Source organism: Camelus dromedarius, chromosome 7 (assembly GCF_036321535.1).
Source record: "Camelus dromedarius isolate mCamDro1 chromosome 7, mCamDro1.pat, whole genome shotgun sequence".
In the NCBI taxonomy this organism is placed as follows: Eukaryota; Metazoa; Chordata; class Mammalia; order Artiodactyla; family Camelidae; genus Camelus; species Camelus dromedarius.
The window spans coordinates 12,616,844-12,643,975 of record NC_087442.1 but is presented as its reverse complement, the minus strand read 5'-3'; the positions used below and the strand labels follow the sequence as shown (position 1 = coordinate 12,643,975).

Sequence of the window (27,132 nt, the reverse complement as noted above, 5' to 3'; positions counted from 1 at the left end):
GCCCTGCACCTGGTACAGGAGGCACCCGTGTCCAGGGCCACAGCATGGCCTCTTCTTGCCCATCATCCCTTTGTGTTCCTCCCTCTCTTTAAGCAACTGCTTCCCCAGCAATACGTCCCATAAAGCGCTAAGACACGTTACTTTTCACATGGAAATCTTCAGAATAGTGAGAAGCACAGGTTTGACACAGTCTTTCACATTCTCAAACAATTCTCCCAAGCCTCAAAAAGCAGAAAAAGGGAGCAGAAAGTCAGAATTGGATATAGAATTCAGATTTTTTTCTTTCAAAGACACATTTTATACAACTTTCAACATTTATACTTTCAAACAAAATGAGCAAAAAATACACCGAGTGCTAAAAAAAAATCAAAACAGAAGTAATACAACTTTAATTTCAATATTTTAAAATACAGAACTTGGAAAGTAGGAATACCAAATACAACTTTAAACAAGTCACTTGTCCTCCCCTATAATAACCAATGTAAGCTACTTAAAAACTTACAAATTTAAAACAGAAACAAAATAAATACTGTACACTTTCCCTGCCTGCAGGCAAAAGATGGGAAATACTGTTATGAATCGAAAAAAAAAATGCTCTTAAAGCTTCAGCATCCCATTTCCCAGCCACACCCCACTCCGTTGTCACAGTGTGCTTCTGTATTCAAAGGACACACATGTGCACACACGGCGACTGCCTATACACACAGACAAGACACTACTCCGCAGACACCCTGAACAGGAAAGGCTAACAGTCACCTGGGACCACGGGCATGAAAATCAGCTCAGGAAAAGTCAGTCAGGCTAGCAAAACGTTACTACAAAACTAGTAAATACCATAGCCAACAACTGTCCCTTTTCAAATTTCACAGATTTAAAACCCCTAAAACCAGTACTATCCATCCCTGACACCACCCTCTACCCTCCCTCCCCCACAGGAAAAAAAAAAAAAACCCAAACAAACCTGCTGAAGCACTGGCAAAGTTAGACATTTCACAGTAAATGTGAAAATTCATATTATATAATCTCTTAAAATGAACCTTTTCACCCTCTTTCCACAGCATGAAACTGTTATGGCTTAATTTATATTAAAAGTAGAAAAGTCTTTTCGGAAGGAAATGCAGTCTGCCAAGATGCACACGCATTTCCTGATCAGTGCTATTTCATACCTAACAACTGCGTGACTTGCTTTGCAGTCAGAAGCTGTTTTTGGAAAAACTGAGGTTATAGCTTTTGATTCAGTCTAACCATAAATGTAAGGCCCTTAGTTTGGTTTAGGTTTATTTTGTAAGAGAAAATAACCTTGGGGTTCACTTAGCAAGTTACACCTCAGGTCCCTGACTATAATGTAGAAGTTATATGTAGGCTTTGTAAAAATAAACGATGAATCCTCTGAATCTTAGAGGGAAGAAATGATTCTAGGCAAGGAATCAACTCTTCATTATATATTACATTTAATGCTGGTAACTGTTACCAACCAAAATCCACCAAAGAAATATGAGTATTCCTGCAAAATATTATATATTCCAGCACTTATGATCATTGTTTTGGTGAAAAATCTTGGGGGAAGATTGCTGACATTATGAAAAGGAAATGGCCAAAATAAAACTGGGTGGAGGAAAGGTTTATCTTTATGATTAAGTTCCATTAAGGACTGCTTTGTGAAATAAAGAAAAGTGAGTTCAGACTGTCACAGGTCTTGCATAGGTAAACTACTTGGAGGTCACGGGCTACGTGGTAGCCAGGGTTTATTAGCGAAATAGTGCAGAGCAGATAAATGTGTTGGAAGAATCACTGAATACAGTTTCAAAAAGGCTTTAACAAAAAAATTTAATGTTGCACTTGTTAAGACAAAGCTTTAGGACACTAGAAAGGACACGAAGGGTGAGAGGGAGACTAGGGGTAGAATGCAGGTAAAAGTATTCTTTTCCCCTCCTCATTTAAGAGGAAAAAATGACTATAACAGAATAAAACCACAGTCAGTCATGATAAGCTAGTTGCTTTGGAAATAGGCATTTAACTTCTTAATGTCCTGAACTGAAAAAGTTTTTATGTAAGGGATATCAAGTATTTGACTTACAGCATGACGTTCACTGAAAAACAAATCAAAAATTTTAAGGGACGGGTTTTTAGTAAGGCTACAGTATTAAAATTACATTATGTTCAACAGCAATGCAGTGAGTGTACTACCTCTTCCCTTTTCTTTCCACCTGGCTTCTAGCGAGCATGTCAACACCAGCCACCACAGGATGAGCGGAGGCTGCACAGTGTCACGGAGCGGGGACTGTTTACCAGAGGTCGAGGAGCTACCGTGACCCCCGGCAAGTCACTGCCCTCGCTGGATTTCATTGGTCTCTTTTCCTAAGCTAAAGACCTGATGCTCAACCTTCTCAAAACTGCTTTCGATGAAGGTCTAGGGCATCAGAAAATGACTGGTGATCTTGAGCTTCCCTTTTTTGGAGGGAGAAATTGGGCTAATATTTAATGAGGAAAATGAAGTTTTGGGGAAAATTTCAAATTTACACGAAACCCTCGTCTCTTCATATGAAAACATAAAATGCTTATATACTGCAACAGTTACTTCTGGCAGTAGTTTACTGGGCCATGTAAGCATTCATCAGCTCTTTGGAGAGTAGTCTTATCACTGCAGAGAGCATCTCTTGAAAACAGCAGTAAGTCTCTTTCTTAAAGTTGAAGCCATCGAGTCGAATCTCCCTTCCTCCACCACTACAGTGCTTTCTCTCTCCACCCAACAAGCTGCTGCTGACCAACTCAGAGCTGTCTTTGCTGAGCCCCAGCCTTTAATCACCTCATTTTTCTGCCCTAGTACCATGGGTAGTTGCTAAATCATTGTAATTCCATGATCTACTTTACCTTATTCTAGTGCCTGAAGAGTACGCAGAATCTGTAGAGCGGTACTCTTTGAGAAAAACCTATCTTTTAATTACCTTATATCATCTTAATGATTACTTGAGGATACATTCTCATTCTTACTCAAACTACCTCATTCCTTTTTCTTTCACTTCACGCACTGATTCTGAGTTTAATTCAGCACCTTGTTAGAGATTCTTCAGATTTTTTAGGTAGCATGCTCTGGGCATGTATTTTGATATATGAAGCAAAATTTAGGAGTAATAGCAATTTTCATTTAAAAATGCATATAAATATGCATTCATTGTCAGTTGTAACTTAAATAATGACAAGTTCCCTGCAAGTATGAATCTATTTCTAATAGATTAAGAAATGCTTTTCTACATTTTTCTTAACTGCATTTTGATCCAAATTTACACATGAGAAAACTAAGGAAGAGTAAGTGACTGACTCAGGGTCACACAGCTGAAACAGAAAGGGCAGAACTGGGACAAACACCCAAGTCGCCTGCTCCCTTTCATGCTATACCATGCCCCTATGATTTCCGACATTAAATTATTAACTTTTGAAATCTTTTTAAAATTTTGAAAATTAAAAAAAAATTCAACTTCCACTTCTACAGTTATATAGTATATCTCCACTGCAACTGATAAAAGTTCTGCTTTGTTTTGGTTTTTTATGAATGGGCCCTCTTTTGCTTAAGCCTTCTTAGAAATGAAAATAATACTGCTTATTTCCTAGAGAAGATACCTTCAAGAGCAGAGACCACAACTTCAACGTTATATCCCCACAAAGTACTAAGTAGTGCTGGGCACATAGTAAATGTTTGATAAATACCTGTTGATCTCATATGAATAAATACAGTAGAGTTCATTAAAAAGGCAATAATTAGGATTATTAAAAAATAGAGCAGTATTCAATGCTAAGTATTTAAGTAGTGATAAAGATGGGCTTATCTTCTGAGTTTATAAGATGGTTTTGGTCAGAATTTTCAATTTTGTATGCAGTAAAAATTAACTGATGCTTATGAAGTTCAAAGTATTTCTAAGATACTGAGCTATTATAAACAGCTTTTTACAGTTTGCATCATCAATCAATACTAAAAAGCATAATATTATGTGACATTATGAATTACAGTACAGTGGATCTCAGGTTAACAGAAGTCTCTTATCTGAATCAATACAGGAAAATCATTACTTACTACTACAATGAAAACTGTATATGTTAAATCATAATTGTTTTACATATTTGTATTTGCTTATAACTAGCTAACTGCCACCACTGCCGCCTCCCTACCTCAGCTGCAGTGTCTGTATGGTAGTATTGTTTATAAAGGAGACTGAGGGAAAGGTGAAGGGTTGTCTATTACAGTTGAGTCCAGATACTGGCTGCAGTTACCTCAAAGCTCAGCCATTTCCATGAGATAAAGGGATACGTCACAGCCAGTGATTTTACCAGAGGTTAGACTGGGAAAGTCACTGAATCAGTGGCTGAATTTTTACCAATTCACAGAAAAGTACGCGTATTTTGTTTTAGTGGTTATATAACCTTACTGAAAGTCTTTTGAACTTAGCCAGTTAATGGTCTAACATTTGCCAAAAATGAATCCACAGTACCTTCACTTAAAAATTCCACATACTGGCTGTTTACCAGCCTAAGTATACAGGGTGGATACTGGCCACAATTTTAATTCATAGAAGTAAATTATTTTATTTTCACTTTTATAGCTAAAGAAAAAAAAAGTCAGGTAATTAAAAATATTTAGAGCTGTGAAAAATGTAAAGACAACAAAAGAACCCAGATCATAATAGAGCTGGAAAAAGAAATTATTAATTCTTATTTCTTAAAGCAAAGCAAAAACACGTGTACTGTAACACTAAAATGGTGACTACAGAAAACCAACATATCACAGTAGTATATCGTGTGGGGAAGGTGGGAGAATTGGGCAAACACACATCTTTGATATCTGGAGATCTGGTGACCAATCAAATGACTGACCGTACCTATCTCTTACCTAGTTTTGGCATGGTGTAGCTAGAATTTAAGTAGGTCTATTAAAGACATTTAGTACTTCCATAAAAATTCTTCTTCCTGACACCCAGAAAAGATCCAGACAGTGGTCCAGTCACCTGGACCAAAAAAGGCTAATCCACCAGACATTTCATATATATTCAATGAAATATTAAAATGGAGACAGTAAGAAATATTTCTTTGAAAATAATGCATTTGAATGCAACCATGAAAGATAATGGTATATAGACTTTTTTTTCCTTAACTCTTCAAGTGATATATAATACAGAAGGGAAAGTCCTGCTACTTTGCTGAGTGGAAAAAGACAAATCCATAATATGGTCATATTTCTTCTCCATAAAAATAAATTTTATCCACTTTGCCTATATTTTCTTTGTAGGAACCTGTAAAATGCTCTACTGTCAGAATTGAGAGTATCTCCAATCCAAGAAATCACTTGTTTATATGCCTTGGGGTTGGAGGGGCAGGGAATACAAGCTATTATGAGCAACTGAAAACTGGCATTTAGTAAAAATTGTGCACAAAGGAAATAAATGATTCCTTAAAGCCCAACCAGATACTTAACCTCACTACGCACTGGTTAAGTTAGGACAGATGGAAGAAACTGCAAAAAGCACCCATTTTACTCCAAATCTGTATCTTAAATAATTCTTTAGAAGGTTAAGAAATAAAAAAAACTACACACACACACACACATACACACACACACAAATCATCTACTCCAACATGCTTGCTTCTGTACAACTTAATATAGCATAGTCCTATTATATTACGGCTTATTATGCAGATTTGAATATACTAAGTCAAACCATATTTCATATTTTCCAACAAATTAGGTATACAGAATAAAAGCGTCATAAAATATAACCTCTGTGGCAGGTGCTGGTCCTGCCCTCCAACATCAGCAGTATGAAGAAGGCCCTCTGTAGTTACAAATGTATTTGAAAAGCTACAAATATGACAATTTAACCAAACTAATACTACTTTTTCCACAAGTAGGAAAAAGATATTAAAGCTGTACTCTTTGGGACCCAGATATTATCAGCAAAAAATGAAAATGCAAGAAGCCTATTTTTCTATTTAGAAGAAAATCGCAATGTCAAATGATAAGAGAAAATGTGGGATCTTTTATGTAGTTCTTACCCATTGGCTATGAAGGTGTTTCCCTGCAAAGAGAAGAGTCTTGTTTTGTCGACACAAAATGATGGGGAGTGCAGAGGGAAGGTGGGATACAGGTAATCGACCTGGATAACAGTATGCACCTTGGATGTTAGCAAAAGCGAAGCTAATAGCTTATAAAAAACACATGAAATATATAAAATAAAACGATTTTCATATACATCTTAATTTAAAATAATTAATGCATCAAATCCCTGTTTAAGACTTTAACCTGAATATCAAATTTAAGAGTCCAGACCAGTTACTGTTACCGTGGCTTTTCCCCACATGTAACACACACACTATCAAAAATAATTTAAAAACCTTCACATTCTTAAATCTAAATTAGTGAGATAGTTCTCCAGAAATCTTCCAAATAAATAGCTTTAAAAAAGAAAATTTAAAAGCTGTTAACTTTAAAAAAAAATCTATTAAATAAATTATTGATAATTCTTTACCCTACCACTGAAAATAAATCAAGACACTACCAACAACAAAATGAAATTCAAGCCCTGACAAGAGACCCTTTCCAGTTCAAGGTCTCTTTTTAAGGTTCTACCCTCTTTCTTCCTCTCCCCACCAGGTCCAAAATGGTTATTGCTGAGTGGGTGTGACACAGTGAAAATGCAGCATCTGGTTCATTTTGTTCTCCGGGCAGTGTTCTCTACTGTACATGCAAACTGCTTCAGCAGGGGCGCGGTGGAAGCGCCAGGCTCCCGCGCCCCGAGACTGGTCTCCAAAGGGAAGGGCGGCCACAACCGCGGCTCCGTCACACAAAGAAACGTGCGTGGCCATTTCTGTTCAACTTAAGGATCTTCCCAAGGCGTTGTTTGGCTGTTGCCATTCCTTTTTTTGGACGTTTACCTACAAAACACAGAACACCAACAACAGTGTAAATGACAATGAAAATCACACTTGACAGCACCTGGAAGACATAAAAGAAAGCTGAACGGGAGGCTGAGGCTTTCAGGCGTTCCGAGTAGGCACAGTCACGCTGCTGGAATTGCGCTGTTTAAAGCTCTTCCATCTCAGCACTTGCGTGGAGGCAGCCAACCTCCTTTACAAGACTTAAAGGCCCTCCCCCCCACAGTCTGACCCCGGCCTAGCTCTTCAGCACGAGCTCTTACCCTACCTGGCCTCAAACTGGTTTCACCAACAAAACTGACTGCCAGTTCAGATATAACCCAGTGCTGTTTCTCACCTCTGTCCTGTGGGTCACACTGTCTCCTTTGCCGTCAGTGCTGTCTCCCAGTCCCTTCTACCAGCTCAGCTTGACTAACCTATTAGCACCATTTCCATCATCCACCCTTCCTCCAGAAAGCCCCTCCTGCCTGTCCTCAGGGTTGACTTAGGTGTCCTTCTTCTCTGTCCCCATAGTAACCTGTGCACAGTGCTGTCACCGTGTGTCCATAATGCAGCAGCTGTGAGCAACATGGGTGCGGAGATGATGGCTAGCTAAACTGCCACACTCACCAACATATACAGTGAGAAACACACTCAACCAGCACACGTGCAGAAGTTACCTTTTGTTGCCTGGTTGCTGATCGGTGGTGGATTTGATGCAGGTCTCTTGGTGGGGTGAAGGGGCACTGAAAAGGAAGTTTCACCAACAGGCCTTTCTGGGCTTACACTGCCATTACTGATCTGGCACGCCCCCGACATCAAGCTTGAACTCTGCACACACTTTCCATTCTGCGGGCCTGAGCCACTGCTGTCCACAGAATTCTTACTTTGTACCTTCTGACTGATTTCTGATGAAACTTCCTTTTTGGTGCATTTCTGACCTCTACCTAGATCCTAAAAAAGAAGGAAGGGAATAGGGTTGAATTTTAGGGTTCCTTTAAGGTAAGTAAGGTATTTTAAGCTCTCTATGCATTAACAAGTCAAGAGAGAGAAGAAACAGATGACTGCACACGTAGCAGCCACAGAAGATCAGCCCTTCCTGATGGTTATCTCATTCCAAACCTAACAGCTCTGAAGGACTCAAGTCTTGAAGATGCCGCATAACTTAGGTCGAGAAGAAAACATCATAGATGGATAGAGGGAATGACCCACTTCAGCCACCCGGAACTCAGCCTGTGCGGGGCGGTGAGGAACTCGTGGACTGTGGTGGGAGATGTATGCTCAGCACATCACAGTTCCCTTATCTCTCATGGGGGTACTGTACTATTTTTCTCAGAACCTAACTTCTGTAAAGTTCATCTCCACTGTATTTAAGTTGTTTGCTGAAAACCCCCAGATCCTGATCTCCAAGTCTGGTTTTTCTCTGAAAATTCTTCCTTCAGTCTCAAGACAATTGAGCAAACCGTCAGGAAACAAACAAACAATGCTAGGATTGTGGGTCTTGAAATCAAAACAGAGACAGTCATGACCAGAATTAAAAAGAGAAAAGAAGGGATAAACTTGAAAAGAGCATACACTGCAGCTGTGATGTTTCATAAAACTGGTTTTAAGTGTGTGTTTGGGTGTGTGTGTACTAAAGTGAATATCTGAATTACAAAAAAACAACAGATTTCATAATAGCTGACTTTTAATACTAAATCCTATAATGCTAATGAGTTATAAATTTTATGATCAGTGAGGCACTATGGAATCATACAATGAATTAGTGAATTCTTTAGTCGAGGGATTCCTACCTGACCTTTGATTCTGGAGCAAATCCTTCCACTAGAAGAACTTGTATTCATAAAACTTTACCTTAAAAAAATAACTTGGCTCTTTTTCTTATTGTAAAATTAATTGATGTAAGTATTTAAATAAGACAAGTGAAGAAAATAAAAACCACCCATCACTCTGCTACTCAGAGTATGTTTGAGGTTGGGGAGGCTTCGAGACTCCATTCTGCCACGTGAGAATTTAGGTTCTTTCTTTGGCTGTCATTTTCCAAGGTTTGCAGCAAAACGTCATATTGCCTTCCCTGTGTGGTGAAACTGGTAAAAGTTTCGGTTTTATGAAAAGGTATTTTGGGTTCATTTTGTATGGTAGAAGCATTCATACAGTGGGCTCCCAAGACATCAAGTGTCTTATCTTAGAGCAGGGCTCTTAATCTGGAGTCAGTGAATGGTCTAGGGTGAGGGTGGGCACAAACCATGAGAAAATGCCAGCAAAAGTCATATTTATGATGAACATTTTTCTGGAAAGAGACTCCATAACTGTCATCAAATTCTCAAAGAAATTTAGCATCTAAAAATGTTCAACAAACAATGTCAGAGATTAAAAGGGATCTTCATGGTACTTTTTTTCCCCTTTCACATTTCAGTTTAGCTAGACATAACCTAAAGGTGTTGTTAGCAGCCAGGGGTTTTTAACTGCTTACTTAAATAAATTGTTCTTTTCCAGATCATGTTCTATCCATAAACCTCATATAAGTCATTATATCAGAATCCCTAAAAACAGACAGCTGTTCAAATGTGCATTTAATTGTAATTTTTTAGCTTTCCCGATCTGGTGGTTGACTAGTAGTTGGACTTTTTAAAAAGAAAGAAGAAAGAGTTAATGACACTCTTATTTTAATGTTTCAAACCTTGAATATACCTGAAGATTAAATCTGGAAGTTGTATCAAGTTGTTTACTCCAGAAAGAACTCCTCAAGTCTTGATCTTCAGTCTTGACATGATAGCCTAAAGAGAAGTTTTAATTAAATTATCTCTGCACAAGGAACAAAGGTAGCCAAATGCTTAAAATTCAAAGCAAATTTATGTTTACATTTTATTAAAAAATGAATATGTAACTGTTTAAATATTTATTCATATTACTTTCACCATCCTTTTCCCTCTCAAAAACAAAACAGTCACCAGCTCACAGTCGAACACGTTAATTCTTTCAATTCTCCCAAAGACTCTCCTTATACAACAGGTTTTTGCACCAGATGCTGGAAGACCTAGAGTCAAATTCTATGGCCATCTGCTGTAGATGTAAAAATCAAGTGCAACACACTTTCCCTAAAAATGGTATATTTTCCCACACAGAATGAAGGCATATATTTGCCTGAATTTTGCAGTATTTCCATAGAAAGCTTTCTTCTCATGGGACCAAAGAGATTAAAGGGAGACAGAACAGAGAGTGGAAAGACAAACTCAGATTTGAATTTAAGTTCTTCTATTACCAATGCATCTTCAGGCAAGCTACTTAACCTCTTTAAACCTCACTTTCTTGTTCTACAATAAGCAAAGATTTTGAGATCAGATGGTCTGGTCCTGGGTTCAAATTCCAACACCACTGAATAGCTATGTAAGTATCAGCAAGTTAAAATAACTCCACTAAGTCTTTCTTCCTTTACTTGTTAAAGTTATATTATATACACCAAAACGTTTCAAGAATCAAGGGAAATGAAAGTCAAGCCCCTGGTATTTAGCTGACGCAGCCAGGTGGGAATGAACACAGCTTCCACAACAGGCTTCAGTTTTAATGGATTACCATCTTCTCACCAGTCCCGCTGACTTTTAGGGAAACAAAAATTTCCCCTAAAGGCAGTGAGAAGAAAACACTATGTGGCATCACTGATTTTGCCAGAGTCTTCTCTCTCTCCTAATACTTCCTTTCGAGAGAGAGAGAGAGAGAGAGAACATCCTCAGGCAGAAATAGTTCAAAACTTGGCTTCCTTCCCATAAGAGGAAGAAGAATATATTGTTCAAGCCTTAGTACACTCTGATCAACTTCTAAAAGGGAAATAATACTGCCCTGCAACAGCAATGGTAGAATTGTGCCAGTGCATACAACTCTCAATCTGTTCATTTGCACTTTAAGTTCTTATATTTGCATCTTATTTGTCAACATTACGTATTTTGTTTGCAAATACGCAAATCCCATTTCCAACTAAAGATGTGCAATAAACAGTTCTTATTAATAACCTCTAAAACCTCAACTATGATTACAGAGCTATTAACTTGGGGGTCATATATTATTTTTCAGAGACTGATAATTTACGTTTCTTACCACATTCCACTGGCTTGTCATAGCGATACAACTGCCTGACCTCATGGTTACTACTGTGGCAGCTGCTGGGATCCTGGAGAGAGTGTCTTTCACCATCGCAGTCTGTGCTTTGTATCTGCCTTTGTAAACATGTGGAATAGTGCAACCCTGCCATAGACAGCATGCCCTGAATAGCTTCTTCCTCTGTGCTCGTCGAGGTAGGACATTCCCTAAAGGGCAGGTCAGCAAAAAAGACAAGAGCCTTTTTATTCTAGTGAAAGTTTTGGTAAAATTTAAAACCAAAACCAAAACCCAAACGTTTTCCTACCATTTATATCACAACGTAATAAGACCCCTACCACCAGTGTGCCTACCTTTTAATTGGAATTTCACTTCTAGATGGCTTCTGGCTCTTTTGAAGGAAGTTCCTCATCACATTAGAGTCCTCCTTAAAGTTTGATGTTATTTCTTGTTTCTTTTCGTCACCTGAACTTTCAGATTCTTCAGTGGTAAAATTATTTTTCTGAGATAATTAAATGGAAGTAAATCTATATAAGAAATCTGCACAAGTCCGTAAAAACTAACCAAAAACACTTTATCCATCTATGGAAAGTGAGAATCTTAATTATCATGGAACTATTTCTGTTTTTCATATGACAAAGTGAAAAACTCTAGTAACTACAGTAACATAATTCCTTAGTAAAAAACACACAGTACAGGTTTTCTTTAAGGCAAAATGAAATATAACCAACGAGAAACACAAGAAACATGAGACCAGTATCTCCCTCCACCCTTTCCAAAATCAGACAAAAGCTATGTTTATCAGATGCAAACAGTCACATGATGGGGTGTGTGTGTATAATTACCACCGCAGAGAAGGCCCTGTGCCACGAAGGGCAGAGAGACAGGCTTTGGGAAAGCTGTCACTCATTTTAATAGTAGCGGGTGTTCACCTTTCACCACATCATCAAATAATCAAACTGTACATCATCAAATAATGTGTAAGTCACAGAGTTTCAGGCGTACCAGTGCAGTGCAATCAGGTCCAGAGTCTTCTGAATCAGAAATATCAGAATATTCTGATGATCGATTCCTGAGTTCTGATTTCACGCTTGTTAAAAACCCTGAGAAGGAAAATGATGAGAGGGAAAAAAAAATCATCAGAACTTTATGCATCCGAAGCCTGTCCAACATCGTGAGGCATCTCAATCACACCTGCTCTATCCTTTCTGCCTGCTTTCATCATCTTCACTCCTTCCTTCCCACAAGGAATTTCTCCCTAACTGATCAAGATACAGACTGAAGTGTATTCTTAAAACATCTGTGGTATTTACTGAATATGGTTATATATTCCTTATTTGAGTGGGTTGACTATTTTACATTTCCTTCCAGAAAAAAACCTCTAACACTAAAATTAGCTATAAGATGCTTTGTTCTTTCCCTAATGAATTATTCGTCAACAGAAGGTAAAACAAAATAAACTCTCCTAAACCTAAGACGCATTCAAGTGGACTGTGAATTCAACAAGCTTGTAAACCAGGCTTCAGCATGCCTCTCTCTTCCCCGCAGCCTGATCAGTCCCATTGATTTGCTGCCTCTCCTCTGGCATGTGAACAAATGCAGAATCACCAACCACAGCAATAATAAACTTATCTGGAATTTGCAGGAATTGAAGTAGTCAACATGCATTAAGCAAATGTTGCAGATAATGAACATTATTTATCAAGTACTAAAATATTTAACTACTTTTAAGACAGAAAGGTATATGGAGACCCTGCAAAATGCTGAGAAAATTAAGACTTCATTCAAAGAAGAAAAATCTCAAGGAAGAGGGGGTGTTACTATTCATCACACTGATGAGAACCAGTTAATAACCAAGTAGAGGCCTTCTTGTCAGGCAATTAGGCAGTCAAATACTACAGTACTTGGATTACTAACAGCTTCAGATCTACCAGTTATATATGTCTCCTAATTCTGAAAACCATATGCATGTCAGCTAAAATTATCTTTGAAACTGCATTAAACTTGCAAATGCTTTATTATTTGGAGTAGAGGCCCATAAAATGCACGAGCTTTCATGTGACTCTTGTAAAAACTGTCACTGGACGAGGGTGTCACTGACTGGCGACATCCCTGTCATTAGTGACACCTGCCCCGGATGCCACACGTCACCTGGCAGTCACATTCAGCATTTCCCTGATGAAGATACTGCTCAGAAATACTTCAGACTTCTCAAAAGACTATTAGTGACACACAAATTTTAACCCTACTACAAGTTTAAGAACTTCAACATTAGCGAGCTACTTCACGTATTATTAGCGCATTAGTCATGAACAGACATTTAAAATGACCATTAAAACAAACATACTGTTCAGTGGTTTTTGAGACGCTTCACTCTCCACACCTTCTATTCCTGAACTCTCTTCTATCTTCACTTTTGCCTTTTTTGTCCTTCTTTTATCCTCTTCATTTTCACTGTCTACTGTATAAAGACTTTGATCTGCGAAGGGCTGTCTCTCATCTCTGTGTATAGAGGGAAAAGTAATCAAGTCAGAAAACAGCAACTATATAGCCAAACAGTATTAAGCCCCCTTAATTTACAGAGAGAACTGAGACCCTTTCCCCATATTTCAGGCAGGTGTGCAATGGTCTGGACTAGGGATTAAATGAACAGAGGGAATCCACTGAAACAAACGGGTGCGATACTCTCATCTAATTCACCTACTTAATTATCCTTCCATTTGTCAGCAGTAATCGTAAATCGTTATCTTTCGCTCTCCATTCAGGTACCGTGGAAGATGGCTGGAGATGTTTGTTGAATTTTCCATTCAGTTTAGAGCTCAAGATGTCCTTGAAGAATAAAAACAGAACTTAACCTCCACCCTCAAAATACACCTGCCTGACGAGTAAAGAACACAGTGTACCACCAGCTCCCCCCGCAACCCTGCACCCTGAAGAGCACCGGGCGGCACCCGGCGAGGGCATCCGCCGCGGCGTGGCACTAAAACTGAACGGCTCCTAAAACCAAAGCACAAATATGGCTCATCTTCCTGTACAGCCAGTAACAATAAAACACATTCTATAAAGCCAAATATAACGTTTGTATAAAGTGACTTCAAAGACATTTATTTCACTCTTGCAGAAAGCTGAAAAGCTGCAAAGCTGGAGAAGGACTGCCTTCATGGATTTTAATTCCCTTTCCCTCATTTCCTCTGGCTGAAGTCCTAGCCACTGGGTCCTTTCCAGTCACCCTACCCTTGACCCAATCTCTAATCTCCGCACCAGGCACTGTCAGCAACTTACAGGTCACCACCCTGCTATTACCAGGAACAAAGGCCACTGTGTGACATAAAGGCCCAACAGTCGCTGGTTTTTAATACATAAAGAATCTTTCCTTTTGGTGGTAGTATTTTTCTTTAACAATAAACAGAGCCTTTCATAATTAGGTAAATCTTCTCCCAGATGGCTATGAGTTTAAGGAGGTTTAGAACAAGAGCTTGTTAAAACAGTAAAAAAATAATTACACAAAATTTCAAACATTTAAGGAAGTTTTAATTCTATGTAACTTCTTTATGTTAATTCAGAGAAACCAGTACCTTATTCATTTTAAATTATCTTCTACTTATGATGTGAAACTTCGGATGATACTGATCTCCCCACACGCTCATCAGCACGCTTCACAAAGGCCCCACGTCCAGCTCATCACCGCCCCACCCTTCTCCCCTCTGCCCATCAGGCCAGCGTTTCTCACAACTTCAGTGGGTTTATTCTAATAGCCTCCCAGTCTAACAGCCATCCAAGCGGATGCTGCTGGGTCCGAGAAAGGCTTTCTGCACTTGCTCCTCCCTCCACCTGCAGTGCTTGTCCTCACATCTGTGGATCCATCTGACTAGTTAAGTGTAGTCCAAACGCCCCCACTTGAGAGGCTCTCCGACCGCCTTAGCTAAAGCAGCAGCCACCCCAGCCCCTTTCTTCTCTTGCTGTATTGTTCTGGCTTCCTTCATAACATTTGTTATCAAACTATATTACTGCAATTTATGTCTCTGACTTCCATCCCTCCAACTTGAGCTAGGATGGAAGCTACACGAGGGTGGGGACTCAAGTTTTGCTCACTCTGGTATCTTCTCCAGAGCCTAGAAGAGCACATGGCACTTGGTAAACACTCAATAAACATGTCAGCAAATAGACACGACCTGTCCGCTTCTACATTGATGCCCAGCAGGCTGAAGCACATCCCCAGCAGAGGAGAAGCACTGCTGACCCCCACAACGCTAAGCAGATATGAGATGACAAGAATGGCCAGATGGTTCTCTTTTTATCGTCCTTCTAAAGATCTTTCAGAAACGACCAAGTCTATTGTGTAACCATGAGATGTAAGCTTGCCTCTTCCCACGGACACATCTCCAGTCTCCGGAGGACCTCCCTCGTGTGGAGTTCCAGGATGTCTAGGTTGGAAGGAGTTCGGACATGATGATCCCGAAGTTTCCTCATCCTTCGTCGGGAGTGGTATGGGGAAGTCGCTTCATTTGAGGATCGTGAAACTGGACATACAGTAGGAATTCCCTGAGATTTAACTGGTTTGCCGTTTTCCTCCTTTAAGAATTAAATTCAGAGCTTTTTTATGACCAGGCCACATACATACCTGACTAACTAATCAGTCATAAAAATATTTTAGAAAACAGAAAACATTCAGTTTAATTGTATAAGCAAAAAAGACCAAATCTTAAAACTTGAGCTTTGCCAAGACCTTTTCCCCTCCTCTCCCCCACGTAATATACTGTGAACATATTTCCTTGATTTTCATATCATTTTGAAGGCTGTGTAGTATTCCACTATACAGATATAGATACTTTATTGATCTAATACTCAGTGGTAGTTATTTAGGCTGCCTTCAGTTCTTACCTATGATGAACCTTCTTTCATATACAGATTTGCATAAATCAATAAGTACTTTTTAAACCAAAGTCACACAGCAGTGTAGTTTTAAAAGTTAAAATTCTATAAGCATATTATGAAAAGTGCAGTCTACTCTTCCCCATCTGATTCTCTTTCCTCAGAGATAACAACTTGCAAGTTTTTAGAAATTGTAGTAACATATACATAATTTTGTACCACATAATATGTGGTAACAATTATGTAATTTACCATTTTAAAGCATACAGTTCAGTGGCATTAAGTACATTTCACATTGTTGTCTAACCATCACCACAATCCATCTCCACTTCTGAATCTTCTCAAATGTAAACTGTTAAACAGTAACTCCCATCCCTTCTCAGCCCCAGCCCCAGGCAACCACCATTCTATCTTCTCTAGGGATCTGACCATTCCAGGAACTACATGTAACTGGAATCATATAACATTTGTCCCCTTGTTTCTAGCATATTTCACTTAGCATAATATTTTCTAGGCTCACTCATTTTGTAGTGTGTATCAAAATTTTATTCCTTTTTATTGCTGAAATAATATTCTATTGATGTATGGACCACACTTTGATTATCCATTCCTCTATGATGGACACTTGGGTTGCTTCTACCATTTGGCTGCTGTGAATATAGCTGCTGTGAAAGTGTGTGTGTATCTATCTGTTCAAGTTCTTGTCTTCAGTTCTTTTGTGTGTATACCACCCAGCACTGCCAACTCTAGTAGCTCGGGTTTTTTTGTTGTTGTTTCAGTTATTTGCCTCTAAATTTCTAAAGAACATGTTTAAACTGTTATTTCCTGGCTTTTCAGTTCAGGTATTACTGAATTCCTCCTCTGTGGGATGACGTCTTAATCCTTGCATATTTCACCTAAAAGCACACACACTCTCTCCCTTCAATATTCAATATTTATACTGGACTCAATGAAAATTATTTCTAACCCGCTGCCACATAACATACTATTATTACGCCTTTCTTTTCCATCCTTTGACTTTCCCTTGAGTTTTGAGTTGCCTCATCTCCATCTGCTTTGTTTTCTGTGTATTTAGCATTAATTGATCCCAAAATTCCCCACTAGAAGAATGCAAATATTCAAACACATTAAATAATCTATCAATTTTTGTATCTTTCTTTGGAGACAGACGTCCTAGACAGGAATGCCAGATAAAATACTAGATGTCTAGTTAAATCTGAATTTCAAATGAACAACCAGTGTGGAGCCTTTCACTCTCCTGATCCGACCTGGACTAGCTGCTCTCCGGGCTGTGCATGTCATCAAAGACCTTTCCCGACCTGTCCCCAGTCCACCACATGGAACTGCAACGCCCACCACCATCTCTGGCTGTCACTCCCTATCCTTTTCCCCTTCTTTATTTTTATTCATGGCACTTGTCGATTCCTGAGATAAGATTTTTATGGCCAGCCTCTTCTTACTAAGCCCGAAGGGCAGGGCCTTTGTTTTGTTCAGTGCTCTAAGCCCATTCCTGACGGCACACAGTAGTATTCAGTAACTGTTAGAAGAATGAATTGCAGGGCTCCTCACAGTTAGTCGATTCCCTCTCAGTACACCCTCTAATAAGAGTTTCCTGATAAAGACAACATGGGAGGTAAATTTTTTGAGATCTTGCCTCTCTGACCAATTTTTACTTTACTACATATTTGATTCAGAGCTTGGCTGAAACACAGACTTGTAGGCTGGCATCCTCCTGCCACTCAGAATGTTAAAGAGTTTGCTTCATCGCCTTCTAGTTCGCAATGTTATTGCTGAGAAATCTGGTATTATTCTGAGTCCCAATTCTTTGTTTTTGACCCATACTTCCTTCTTTAATGCTTTTTAAGGATAAACTTTGTTACATGGCTTCTAAATGTGACCAAATGTGCCTTGGAATAGGTCTTTTTTCACCCACTGTACTAGGCATTCTGTAGAGCTCTCAATTTGGGAAGATGTGTCCTTGAATTCTAAAACACTTTCTTTGATTATTCTTCTGATAACCTTGTTTCCTCTGTTATCTCTTTCTGGAGCTCTTATTATTTTGATAGTGACTGTGTAAAATCTAATTTTTCTGTTCTATTTCTGTCTTTTGTTTTTAACTTCAGGGAAGATATTTCCAACTTTATCTTCCAACCATTCCACTACATTTTTTTAATATTATATTTCTTACTTCCAAGAGCCCCTTTTCTTCTTTGAATGTTCCTCTGGCATAGCCTCCTGTTCTTTTTTCATGGAGGCATTATTTACTTTTTTTTCTCTGGAGGATCTTTTATGATCCGTACATTTCACTGCAGGTAAAGAGGAAAAAGCTAATTGGGGGCTCTGAGTGAGTGGGGCTTTGTCAGCTGATAGGCTTCACTACAGGAATCTGGGTTGTTGTAATTAAAAGTTTCAAATTGTCAGTATCAGTGGATCTTGCTCTTGGCCTGGGAAGTATAAGCCAGACTGCCTGTGTCTGGGGAGCTAAGTGGAAGAAGAATCATTCACTATACAGACTGTCACTTAATCCTCTTGTTTTCAGTACAGTATCCATCTTTCTCAGCTGGGTTCAGTGTCCCAAAGTCCAGTTTCGAGTTCAAACTCTCAAAAAAATTAAACCTCTAGGTTTCGACATGGGTCAAGGCAGGGCTTTAGAAATCAATTTATTTCTTAAATAGACCTTTAACTAATTCTGTTTTCAATCCCACCTCCACTCTCATATCCAGAGGGTCCTAGTGTCCCTGACTGCTGACTTTTTGAAGGTTCTGCTATACTGGGACGATCTGCTTCTGGTCTTCTCCCATTGACCACACAGGTTTCAGCTCCCTCTGGTCTGCAGAATCAGTTACCGCCTGTATGTTTGTTTTCAGCTTCCAAAATTTTGTTGGCGTCTTCATCTCTGTTATTCTCTTTGTCTCTGGGGGTGTCATCTTTATTCTTTTACTCTCATTTTGGTTCCAAGAGGTGACAGTGGTAATAGGTATGGTCAATCTAAAGTTTAACTGGAATCCTCTTATTTACTTTATTAAAGTAATGCTAGATCATGGGATATGCCAGTTAGAAAGCATAAACTATTCTATACTTCCTATCAAAACAGCAAAAATATGGAATTTTATTTTTGCCAATTTGATAAATGATCATTTAAAATCATAAATTACTTAGCAAAATGTGGCTGAATATTTTTTCACATACTGAGAATATTTTTCATATTTTTACTGGATTGGCCATTTCTATCTCTTGTTTAGTGAAATACTTGTTTCTATTTTCTTTGTACATTTTTCTACTGCCATTTTTCCTGCCTTCTGTACTCTCTATCCCCCAGATATAAAAAAAAAAGTTTATTGGCTATTTTTGTCCAATTACTTTTCCACATATATTTTACCATTTTCAATTTGTAATACTAATTTGGAATTGACACATTTCAGAAATGACACTCTCATTTATTCAATTATAGTTTTATTTCTCTTAGTAAAGACTTATAGTTTTTTTCATACAGACCTACACCTTTCTTGCTGAGTTTATTCTTTGCTTTGGTTGTTACTGTGTATTTATATATTCATACATTTACATATATATTTAAGATTAAACATGTGACTTTTGATTTTAAAAATCCATTTATACACAATTCTTGAAAAACAGAAAATAACTTCCTACCATAACTGAACATACTGAAAATTATATGAAATATTCTATTCAAGGATATTAAGCTCAACAATTTACTATCTTTTAGATGTATACCTCTTTCTGTTCCCCAAACACAGCCGTAATCTAGATTAGATTAAGCTGCTAAATTATCAGTTAGCCTCCATTCTTACACTTAATTTCTTTTCTGTTCAAGATAGATACTAACAGAACTACCTCCCTGAAGAACTCCTTTAAAAACCCCCTTTCGTTAGTACCTAGAACAGACCTAACACATACATTAAAACACCTAATCTCAGGCTTTTAACAAAGGGCATTTACGTAACCGAGTTGCTGTAATACTTTCAGCCAAGAGGACCTCCTTGCTGCACCTCACTTACGTCATCCCTCTTTTCAATCCAGCTTCCCCCCAGCTCTTACTCACCTCCCATTTTCTCTTTCTCTAATTTCTAAAATGTATTCATCTCTGCATTGCAGAAATGAATGGGATCTGAAAGCTTTGTTTATTCTGTATTTATGACTGAGGTAACCTGAAGAATCTGAAGGAGCCTGGTAGCTGCTTCCTTTTTACCTCATAATGACACAATACTCTGGATATCTCTGTAGGACTTTGGAAGCCTGAAAACCTGAGACTCCTTCCAAGACACAGCTCATTCTATTTCTTCTAAGAGTATAAGGACTTTTAAATGCTTGTAGTATGATGGGAAGTCCAACGGCTTCTCAAGCAGACAGTAACCAAGCACCTAGATGATAGTTTCTACTCTTACCTCTATTGCTCGAATTACTTTAGAAAGTTCTTTAATAAGATGTCCAGGTCTAACGTTGTCTGGAATTTCAAAGGCATGTTCAGATACAAGCTGTATTTGGATTAACAAAGAGAAGACAACAAAAGTTATTTACATTTTAATATGTAAAAACTAATTTACTAAATCAATTTTGGATTCTCTAGATTTCATAGACAAAGCTAAATACCAACAAGCCAGGTCTTAGTAGCTCATGTGGTTGGTTTAATATCTTCTAACGAGATCCTTATTAATTTATATAATCTTCTTACACAGAGTTAAAGATGAATTTGTCTGACTATGAATTTTGCTCTATACAGAGTAGTAACCTTGTACTCTACACCTCAAAGCTTACTGTAATTCTAAATACTACTGTAATTAGTAAGGTAACTAACTAAGCCTTACAATTAATTCCTAATATGTAAGGATTTGTAAGGGGGAATATAGGCACTAAAATAACACTAGTTTCTCAACAGAAGTCTAATTTGTGAAGGTTTTTTTTGTTTTGTTTTAATATCAAAAGCAAAATAGGGAAAAGATTCCATCAATAGGAAAGAGAAATTGGTGAGTTATCATATTTATTGAACTGCCAATTGCTGTCATTATTTATTATGTCTATTTCCAAATATTAATCTCTATATCTAAGAACATTTTGATTTTTTAGACACAATATACTAGTTGTTATTTTTGCTTTACATCCTCTCCTTGGTTCTAGCATAATTTTTTAAAACCAACTAAGAACAACAGTTACATTAAGTGGTAACTCTGTGCTAGGCAAGACACAGCTGAGTACTTTACCAGTGTTAACTCACAAATCCTTTCAACAGCACTATGACCGAGATACCACTATTATTCTCATGTTATAATCGAGGGAATATAAGCACAGATGTCAGCGGTTTATTGGGAGTGTAGCTAACTTGAATCGAAGCATCTGACTCCAGAGTCCATGCCCTTAACCACAATGCTGAGCTGCCTCTCATCTCAGAGCAAGGTTAAACGCAACAGTTAAAATGCAAACGTCATGCTTTTAAAAGCGCACTTCAAATGTAATGAATTAACAGCATCTATTGTTGGTGAAGTTTACTGTGCATCAAAATCACCAACAAAGTTAAAGACAAGTTCAGATCCTACCCCAACTCTATTAAATCAGAATCTCTCGGGAAAGATGCAAGAAGTTTATCTTTAAAAAGCTCTAAATACAATTCTGATAAACACACAAAGTTGAAAACAACTTGCCTAACGCCTTCAGTAGGAAAGGAATTACACAATTTTTGCAACAGTCTTTATTCTGTTTTCACCTTGTTACATACTATATATACTTTGGTAATCTGTTTCTGCCTTTACTCGTCATTTAGATGATGACATCTTCAACACTGAAAGACATGATTTTGCTTTTCCTGAATGCTTACACAGTGGTATGCAGCAATGATGAGTAAGTGAAAGGGAGCATAAAATTATTGGGTGCGTAACCTATTAATTACTGTCTTCCAATATCTCTTAAGAGAAGGATTTTTATTTCAAGTGGACATTCAAGAAATTAGTATGGAAATGTATTTTCATCAGCTCAAGTATTTATCCCTTATTAAAGCATTGTGTGTAAAGTTCCAGGAAGGAAATAAAGAAGAGAGAGTCCCTGTTCTTCAAGAGCGGATAAACCTAGGGAAGAGGACATGGACACTTTACTTTTTGTCCACTGGCATAAGAAACACGCTATAGAAGCACAAGCAAAGGACACACTAATTCCAAACGGAGATCTGGGATGACCTGTTAGAGGCAGTGGGATTCAAATACAGACCAGATCACATTTAGTGAAAATGGAAAGCTCCTTCTTGAACCGTGGCCTCTCTTTTCATTATTACCTAAGTCTAGCAGAGGGAAAAGGGCATAGGCTTTGCAAACAGAGACCTAGCTTTAAGGCCTAGCTCCACCAGTTATCTTGGGCAAGTACTTGAAACTCTTGAACCTCAGCTTCTTTGTAGGTTAAATGAGAATAACAACAGCACCCCCACCTTGTATAGTTGCTTTGAAGATTATGTGGTTTAAGGATTATGCACAGTGGTTAGCACGCTCTGAGAGCTCAAAGTTAGTTACTATTATTCTATACCTACATGTTCATTTCTTAGTCAGTATCCTAGATATACTCGAATTTACTTTCTTTCTGAGATGAAATGCCTAGGTACTTCATTCTCATCAACACACGCCAGCACATCTGTACACAGTGTCTAATCAAATGCAGGCTGTGCTTGAAGTATGATTTCCCTTCCTTCTACTACTCCCACTCACAAGTGCTGCCACAACAGCATATGGACTCTGTTTTCCTAACCTTGCCATGTAAAAATTAGCAATTATTTCACCAAAGAAAACTACTTACTTCTTTTTTCATCCATAACTTCAAAGCAGTATGCAGTGCTTTCACGCCCTGTACTAAGTAAGTTTGAGGCTGGAAACCGTCTTCTCTCAGTTCTGTGGGAGTGAAGTGGAAAGAAAGGGGTCAGCGTTCTGCAGTGAAGGGACTAACTTTAGGTACTGAGTAACCACCAAACATCAAATCGTGGAACTTCCAGGGTAACAGAAAGGAAAAAAAAAAAAAAAAAAGGGAAAAAAACCCCAATCAGTTGAAAAGGCCAGAAAGAAACAGAATTACATTAAATGTAGTGGTACCAAACGCTCCAGTTAAAGGAAAGCTCACAAACATAACTCTGAGTAAAAGATAGGTCATAAAAGTGTCAACAGGAACCTACCCATATGAAGTCTAAAAATGGACAAACTGAACTATTTTAGTTAGCGACATGGTGATAAAACTGAAGAAGAGGATTTTCACGGAAGTCAGGATAATGGTTCTCTCTCTAGCAGGGAAGCAGAAGGGTGCAATGGGGAAAATAACTGAGCCTCTCTGTCTCCAAGGGACTTTGCCAGTTTTGCTTTACCTTCGGTAGAGGTGACCTGACTGACAGCCTTGTAATTCTTTAAACTGTATGAGAGTGTGTGTGTATGCAGTGTGTGATCCATACAACTGGCTACAGGCATGACATATTACATTATTATAAAGGCAAATACACATACACACACAAATGTCTTTTCTGGGTTTTAAAATCAAACTGATTGTCTAAAACTCACACAAAATATATTCGATGTGGTCTAAAATTCAGGTAAGTTGAAGCAAAAGCAAAAAAATTAACTTCTGCCGAGTGGTTAATTTACTCACATAAATCCAGAATTGATTCACTGTTTTAATAATACTGACACTTAACACAGTTAAGTTTTATATAATCCACACTCATTTAACCCATCATATAAGCCTTGCAACAGTCTGACATGGCAAATAACAGGCCACGGTAGAAAATTAAAAGGTCAGGGATAAAAGAATAATACAATATGGGGAAACAAGACCACCATTCCTGCTCCAGGATGAATCCGAGGATGATAGGAACTGGTATAATGGTCATGTGGCTCTAGCCAAACGGACTGGATTAACTTACTAGTACTGCCCGGTATCCTGTACTGACCTGGCTGATGAGAACATTTTAAAATCTGATCTACAAATATCCTTTTACAGCAATCTTTTTTTTTTAGGTTTTTAATGTACGGGTCATGTTTTCAATCAGACCTCAATATTTCTGAACTCTCAATGGCCCAAAACAAAGGCTAAATCGTGAAGGTAAGACTAAACAATTTGCTGCTTGTGGCTGCAAAAGGAACACTAAGATTTCGTCTTTCAGATAAATTCTTAATTTGCTCTAAAAAGTTGACTGATGAGCCCCTCTTAGACATTAGGGAAAAAGCATTACCCTAGGTGTGTGTATGCGTGTGTGTGTATGTATGTGTGTGTGAGAAAGAGAAGAGAAAGATGGAAAAGGTGCTCTGAACTTTGAGTACTGAATTGCCAATCTCTTATCTGGTGGATTCAGTAATTGGGTTTTATTTCCAGAAAACAAGGACATTTATGTGTTTTTCTAAGTTTTCCTATTTTCCTAGGCTTTTATCTGAAGAGGAGATGATGAACTTTACTGTCCAGTATTCTACTGAAAACCATATATGGCAACTCTGTGGGTCCACTGAGACATTCCCGCGGCCAAGAAAAATACATGAAAACACTGAACAAGTCAGGGATTTAGGATAAGGATGCATTTCTGGAGCAGAGACTGGTCTTGCGCAGAAGACCTGCTCCTCTTCACCCATGGGATCTGACCTCCCTCTTGTACAGCCGTCACTGCCAAGACATCTACCTCTGCACAGTGCTCCCAGGTGTGGGATGGGGTTCTACTGCTTTTTCCTTCCAAAGAGAGTGATCTCCCCCTACCTTTTTAAGGAAAGAAACCACAAATGAGTTTTACCATTTAATTCTGTGCATGCTATCCTGGGAAATTAGTTACTGGTTGTTTCTTTTCATTTTACCTTTTCTTCTTGTGTAACTTTTAAATGGGAAAAAACCCAAATGTTTTAGAACAGACTTTACTGTTTAATCTGTTTATATCTGTTCTTCTGGGAGTTAACTATAATAGCGGCACTACTAGCAAACTGACTAGAAAAGTCAGACAACACAAAAACCACACGGACTGCATTTTCATGGGCACAAGTACATGGAAAGCAAAAAACAGATAAAATAGAAGTGACAGTCTCCAACTTGACTGATCAAAGACTATTAAACCAAAAGACAAAACACTAAAATCTGAAAATTCCACATTAAAAAAGGTAGCTTTCATGTTTAAAGGGAAATAACCCCCCAAAAAACCATTTTTCTTCAACAGACACAGAGGCTGACATCAGTTGGTTTGTGCCCCTGCTGCCTCATACTGGCCGCATAATGATCGCAATGGTAACGGCACAGGCACTACCTGATTCTCTCAGGATGTGAAAATTACTCCCTCGACTTCTGAAAGCAAATGTTTAGGAACACATTTTAGGTAACAGTCCCTTGGCTTCAACTGCATTTTTGCCAGTGAGGCGCTTCGACGTGCCTGACAGTGCAGGCTACCAGAGGCCCGGGGGAAATGAACATTTTTCACTATTACCTGTGTTGTTCCGACACAGCTCCTCATATATCTGATTTTTAAGACTATGAACTAGAGATTTGCTAATCTGCTAAACAGGTTCTTGACAGGAGGGAAATTACACATTTAAAAAAATAAAATAGGGACAACAGCTGCACCATATTAAAAAAACAGCCTCTCTTTGTATCAGTGGCTTTGAGTGAATTTACAAATATGCACCGTATGAAACAATAAAATGTACGGATTATTAATTACCTTTCAGGGTTTCCAGCAAGTTTTTGGCTACAAACCAACATATGGCTTCAAAGAAAGGGAATTTGAAAAGATCTGGTGTTTTTAGCCTTTTTTCCATCTCGTAACACCTAAATAAATAAAATTTGAAGAAATGTAATATTAATATTAGCATTTCAAACTTAAATGGAGGCAACCAACTTAAGGCAAATAAAATCAGCCATGACAGATAAGACCCATCAAGTCTACATATTGCCTAACAACACCACATTTGGATAAGGCTGAACTATGAACTCATTCGGGTCTGATCTTAACAAACTGGACAGTAAACTGAAGAACTTACACTGGCCTTCAAAAAGATCACACCTTGGGATCTTATCCCAGAAGGAATTTTACAAGGGTTCCACTACAATCAACGTGATGACATGTCTGGAAACCAGCTCTTCATAGGCACGTGGCTTCCGGGGCTGCTCATGGGCATGCCAAGTGACAAGAGTCACATTCAGGAAAGCCCAAAGATATGGCTTCCTACTAGGTATTTCCAGTTCTCCCAGCCCTGAGGCAGTTTATCAATCAGGAAACACTCTACCATAAGCAATGTTGCCTCGTTACATTCTTCTCTCAATTAAGCTACCAGGGAAACAGTTATGACTCAAAAGTCAAATTCTCATGCAGAAGGGGAAAGAACTGTTAATCCTTTACCCACAGCAAAATTAAAGCAGGTGCTTTGACAACAGTCGCTTTGACAGCAGTCTTACTTAGGGGTACTCTTCCCCACCACCCGACACCCACTGTAAAAACGGCCATAGGGGAGCCTATTCACTTTTACAAAATGCTGAGCTGTGAGGTGGTATCGAATCTCAAATTGAGTAAATTATTGTTTTTCTTTTAGATCAGAAAAGCATCAAGGTGTTCTCCTGTCAAAATTTTAAGACAATACTTTCGTTAAAAGTTCCTAATAATTTCTCAGGGCCTGTCTCCATGAGATCTCAATTAAATATGTTGTTGATTTTTTTTTAACTTTTAGATAAAGTCCTATTTAAAAAAGGACAAAAGATCCTTTACATACTGATGACACAAACCTGAGCTGCATGCCAATGTTAAGGTTGTGCAGGAAGTTCCCCCCAAAAGCCATACAGTCCTGAGAAGTGAGCACAGCATGAATCCACCCTGAAATGGTCCAAAGTATATAAATCAGTGATTTTCCAATATTTAAACCACACAAATGTGATATCTACCTGTTTTAAGAAACACAAGATATCAAAATCAGTTTATGTCATACTTCAGTGCTGGAGAAGTTAATGTCTATTATGATCTTGAGATTCACTGACTGAAAAATTTATTAAATGAGTATTATATGCCAGGCTCTGTGCTGAGTTTAAGGAAACAAATGCACTGACCCAATCAGGCAAAATCACGGTGAAGGTTTCTTCACCAGATAGGTGAAGGTTTCTGCGGCTGTTGCTGCTTTAGTTTTTTAGTTTAAAAACACAATCTAACTTTTTATTAAAGATTTTACTCTGAGACAAGTCAAATCTGGTTAGAATGAGGTAAGGGTATTTTCATTCAATGAACATTGGGATTGGATGAGTGCTTGGCCTCCCTAGTGTCATCCTGAATCAAGT

At 38.3% G+C, this 27,132-nt stretch overlaps 1 protein-coding gene across 2 annotated transcripts in view; it reads right to left on the bottom strand.

The window, feature by feature from the left end:
• Positions 1 to 366: 366 nt before the first annotated feature.
• The window catches only part of KDM7A (lysine demethylase 7A), a 77,414-nt gene continuing 50,648 nt past the window's right edge, over positions 367 to 27,132 (bottom strand). Inside the window, exons 8-20 of one of the 2 annotated variants that reach the window (XM_064487303.1) lie at positions 26,590 to 26,677; positions 25,532 to 25,638; positions 22,657 to 22,748; positions 20,271 to 20,360; positions 15,355 to 15,564; positions 13,697 to 13,821; positions 13,376 to 13,494; positions 11,998 to 12,095; positions 11,346 to 11,494; positions 10,993 to 11,201; positions 9,592 to 9,677; positions 7,581 to 7,854; positions 367 to 6,921 (exon numbers count right to left, since the gene is read on the bottom strand). In XM_064487303.1, the coding sequence (XP_064343373.1) occupies positions 6,827 to 6,921; positions 7,581 to 7,854; positions 9,592 to 9,677; positions 10,993 to 11,201; positions 11,346 to 11,494; positions 11,998 to 12,095; positions 13,376 to 13,494; positions 13,697 to 13,821; positions 15,355 to 15,564; positions 20,271 to 20,360; positions 22,657 to 22,748; positions 25,532 to 25,638; positions 26,590 to 26,677 (1,742 nt within the window). In that variant the 3' untranslated portion in view covers positions 367 to 6,826. Of the gene's footprint in view, positions 6,922 to 7,580; positions 7,855 to 9,591; positions 9,678 to 10,992; positions 11,202 to 11,345; positions 11,495 to 11,997; positions 12,096 to 13,339; positions 13,495 to 13,696; positions 13,822 to 15,354; positions 15,565 to 20,270; positions 20,361 to 22,656; positions 22,749 to 25,531; positions 25,639 to 26,589; positions 26,678 to 27,132 lie in introns of both variants that reach the window. The other variant, XM_064487302.1, reaches the window with a different exon arrangement.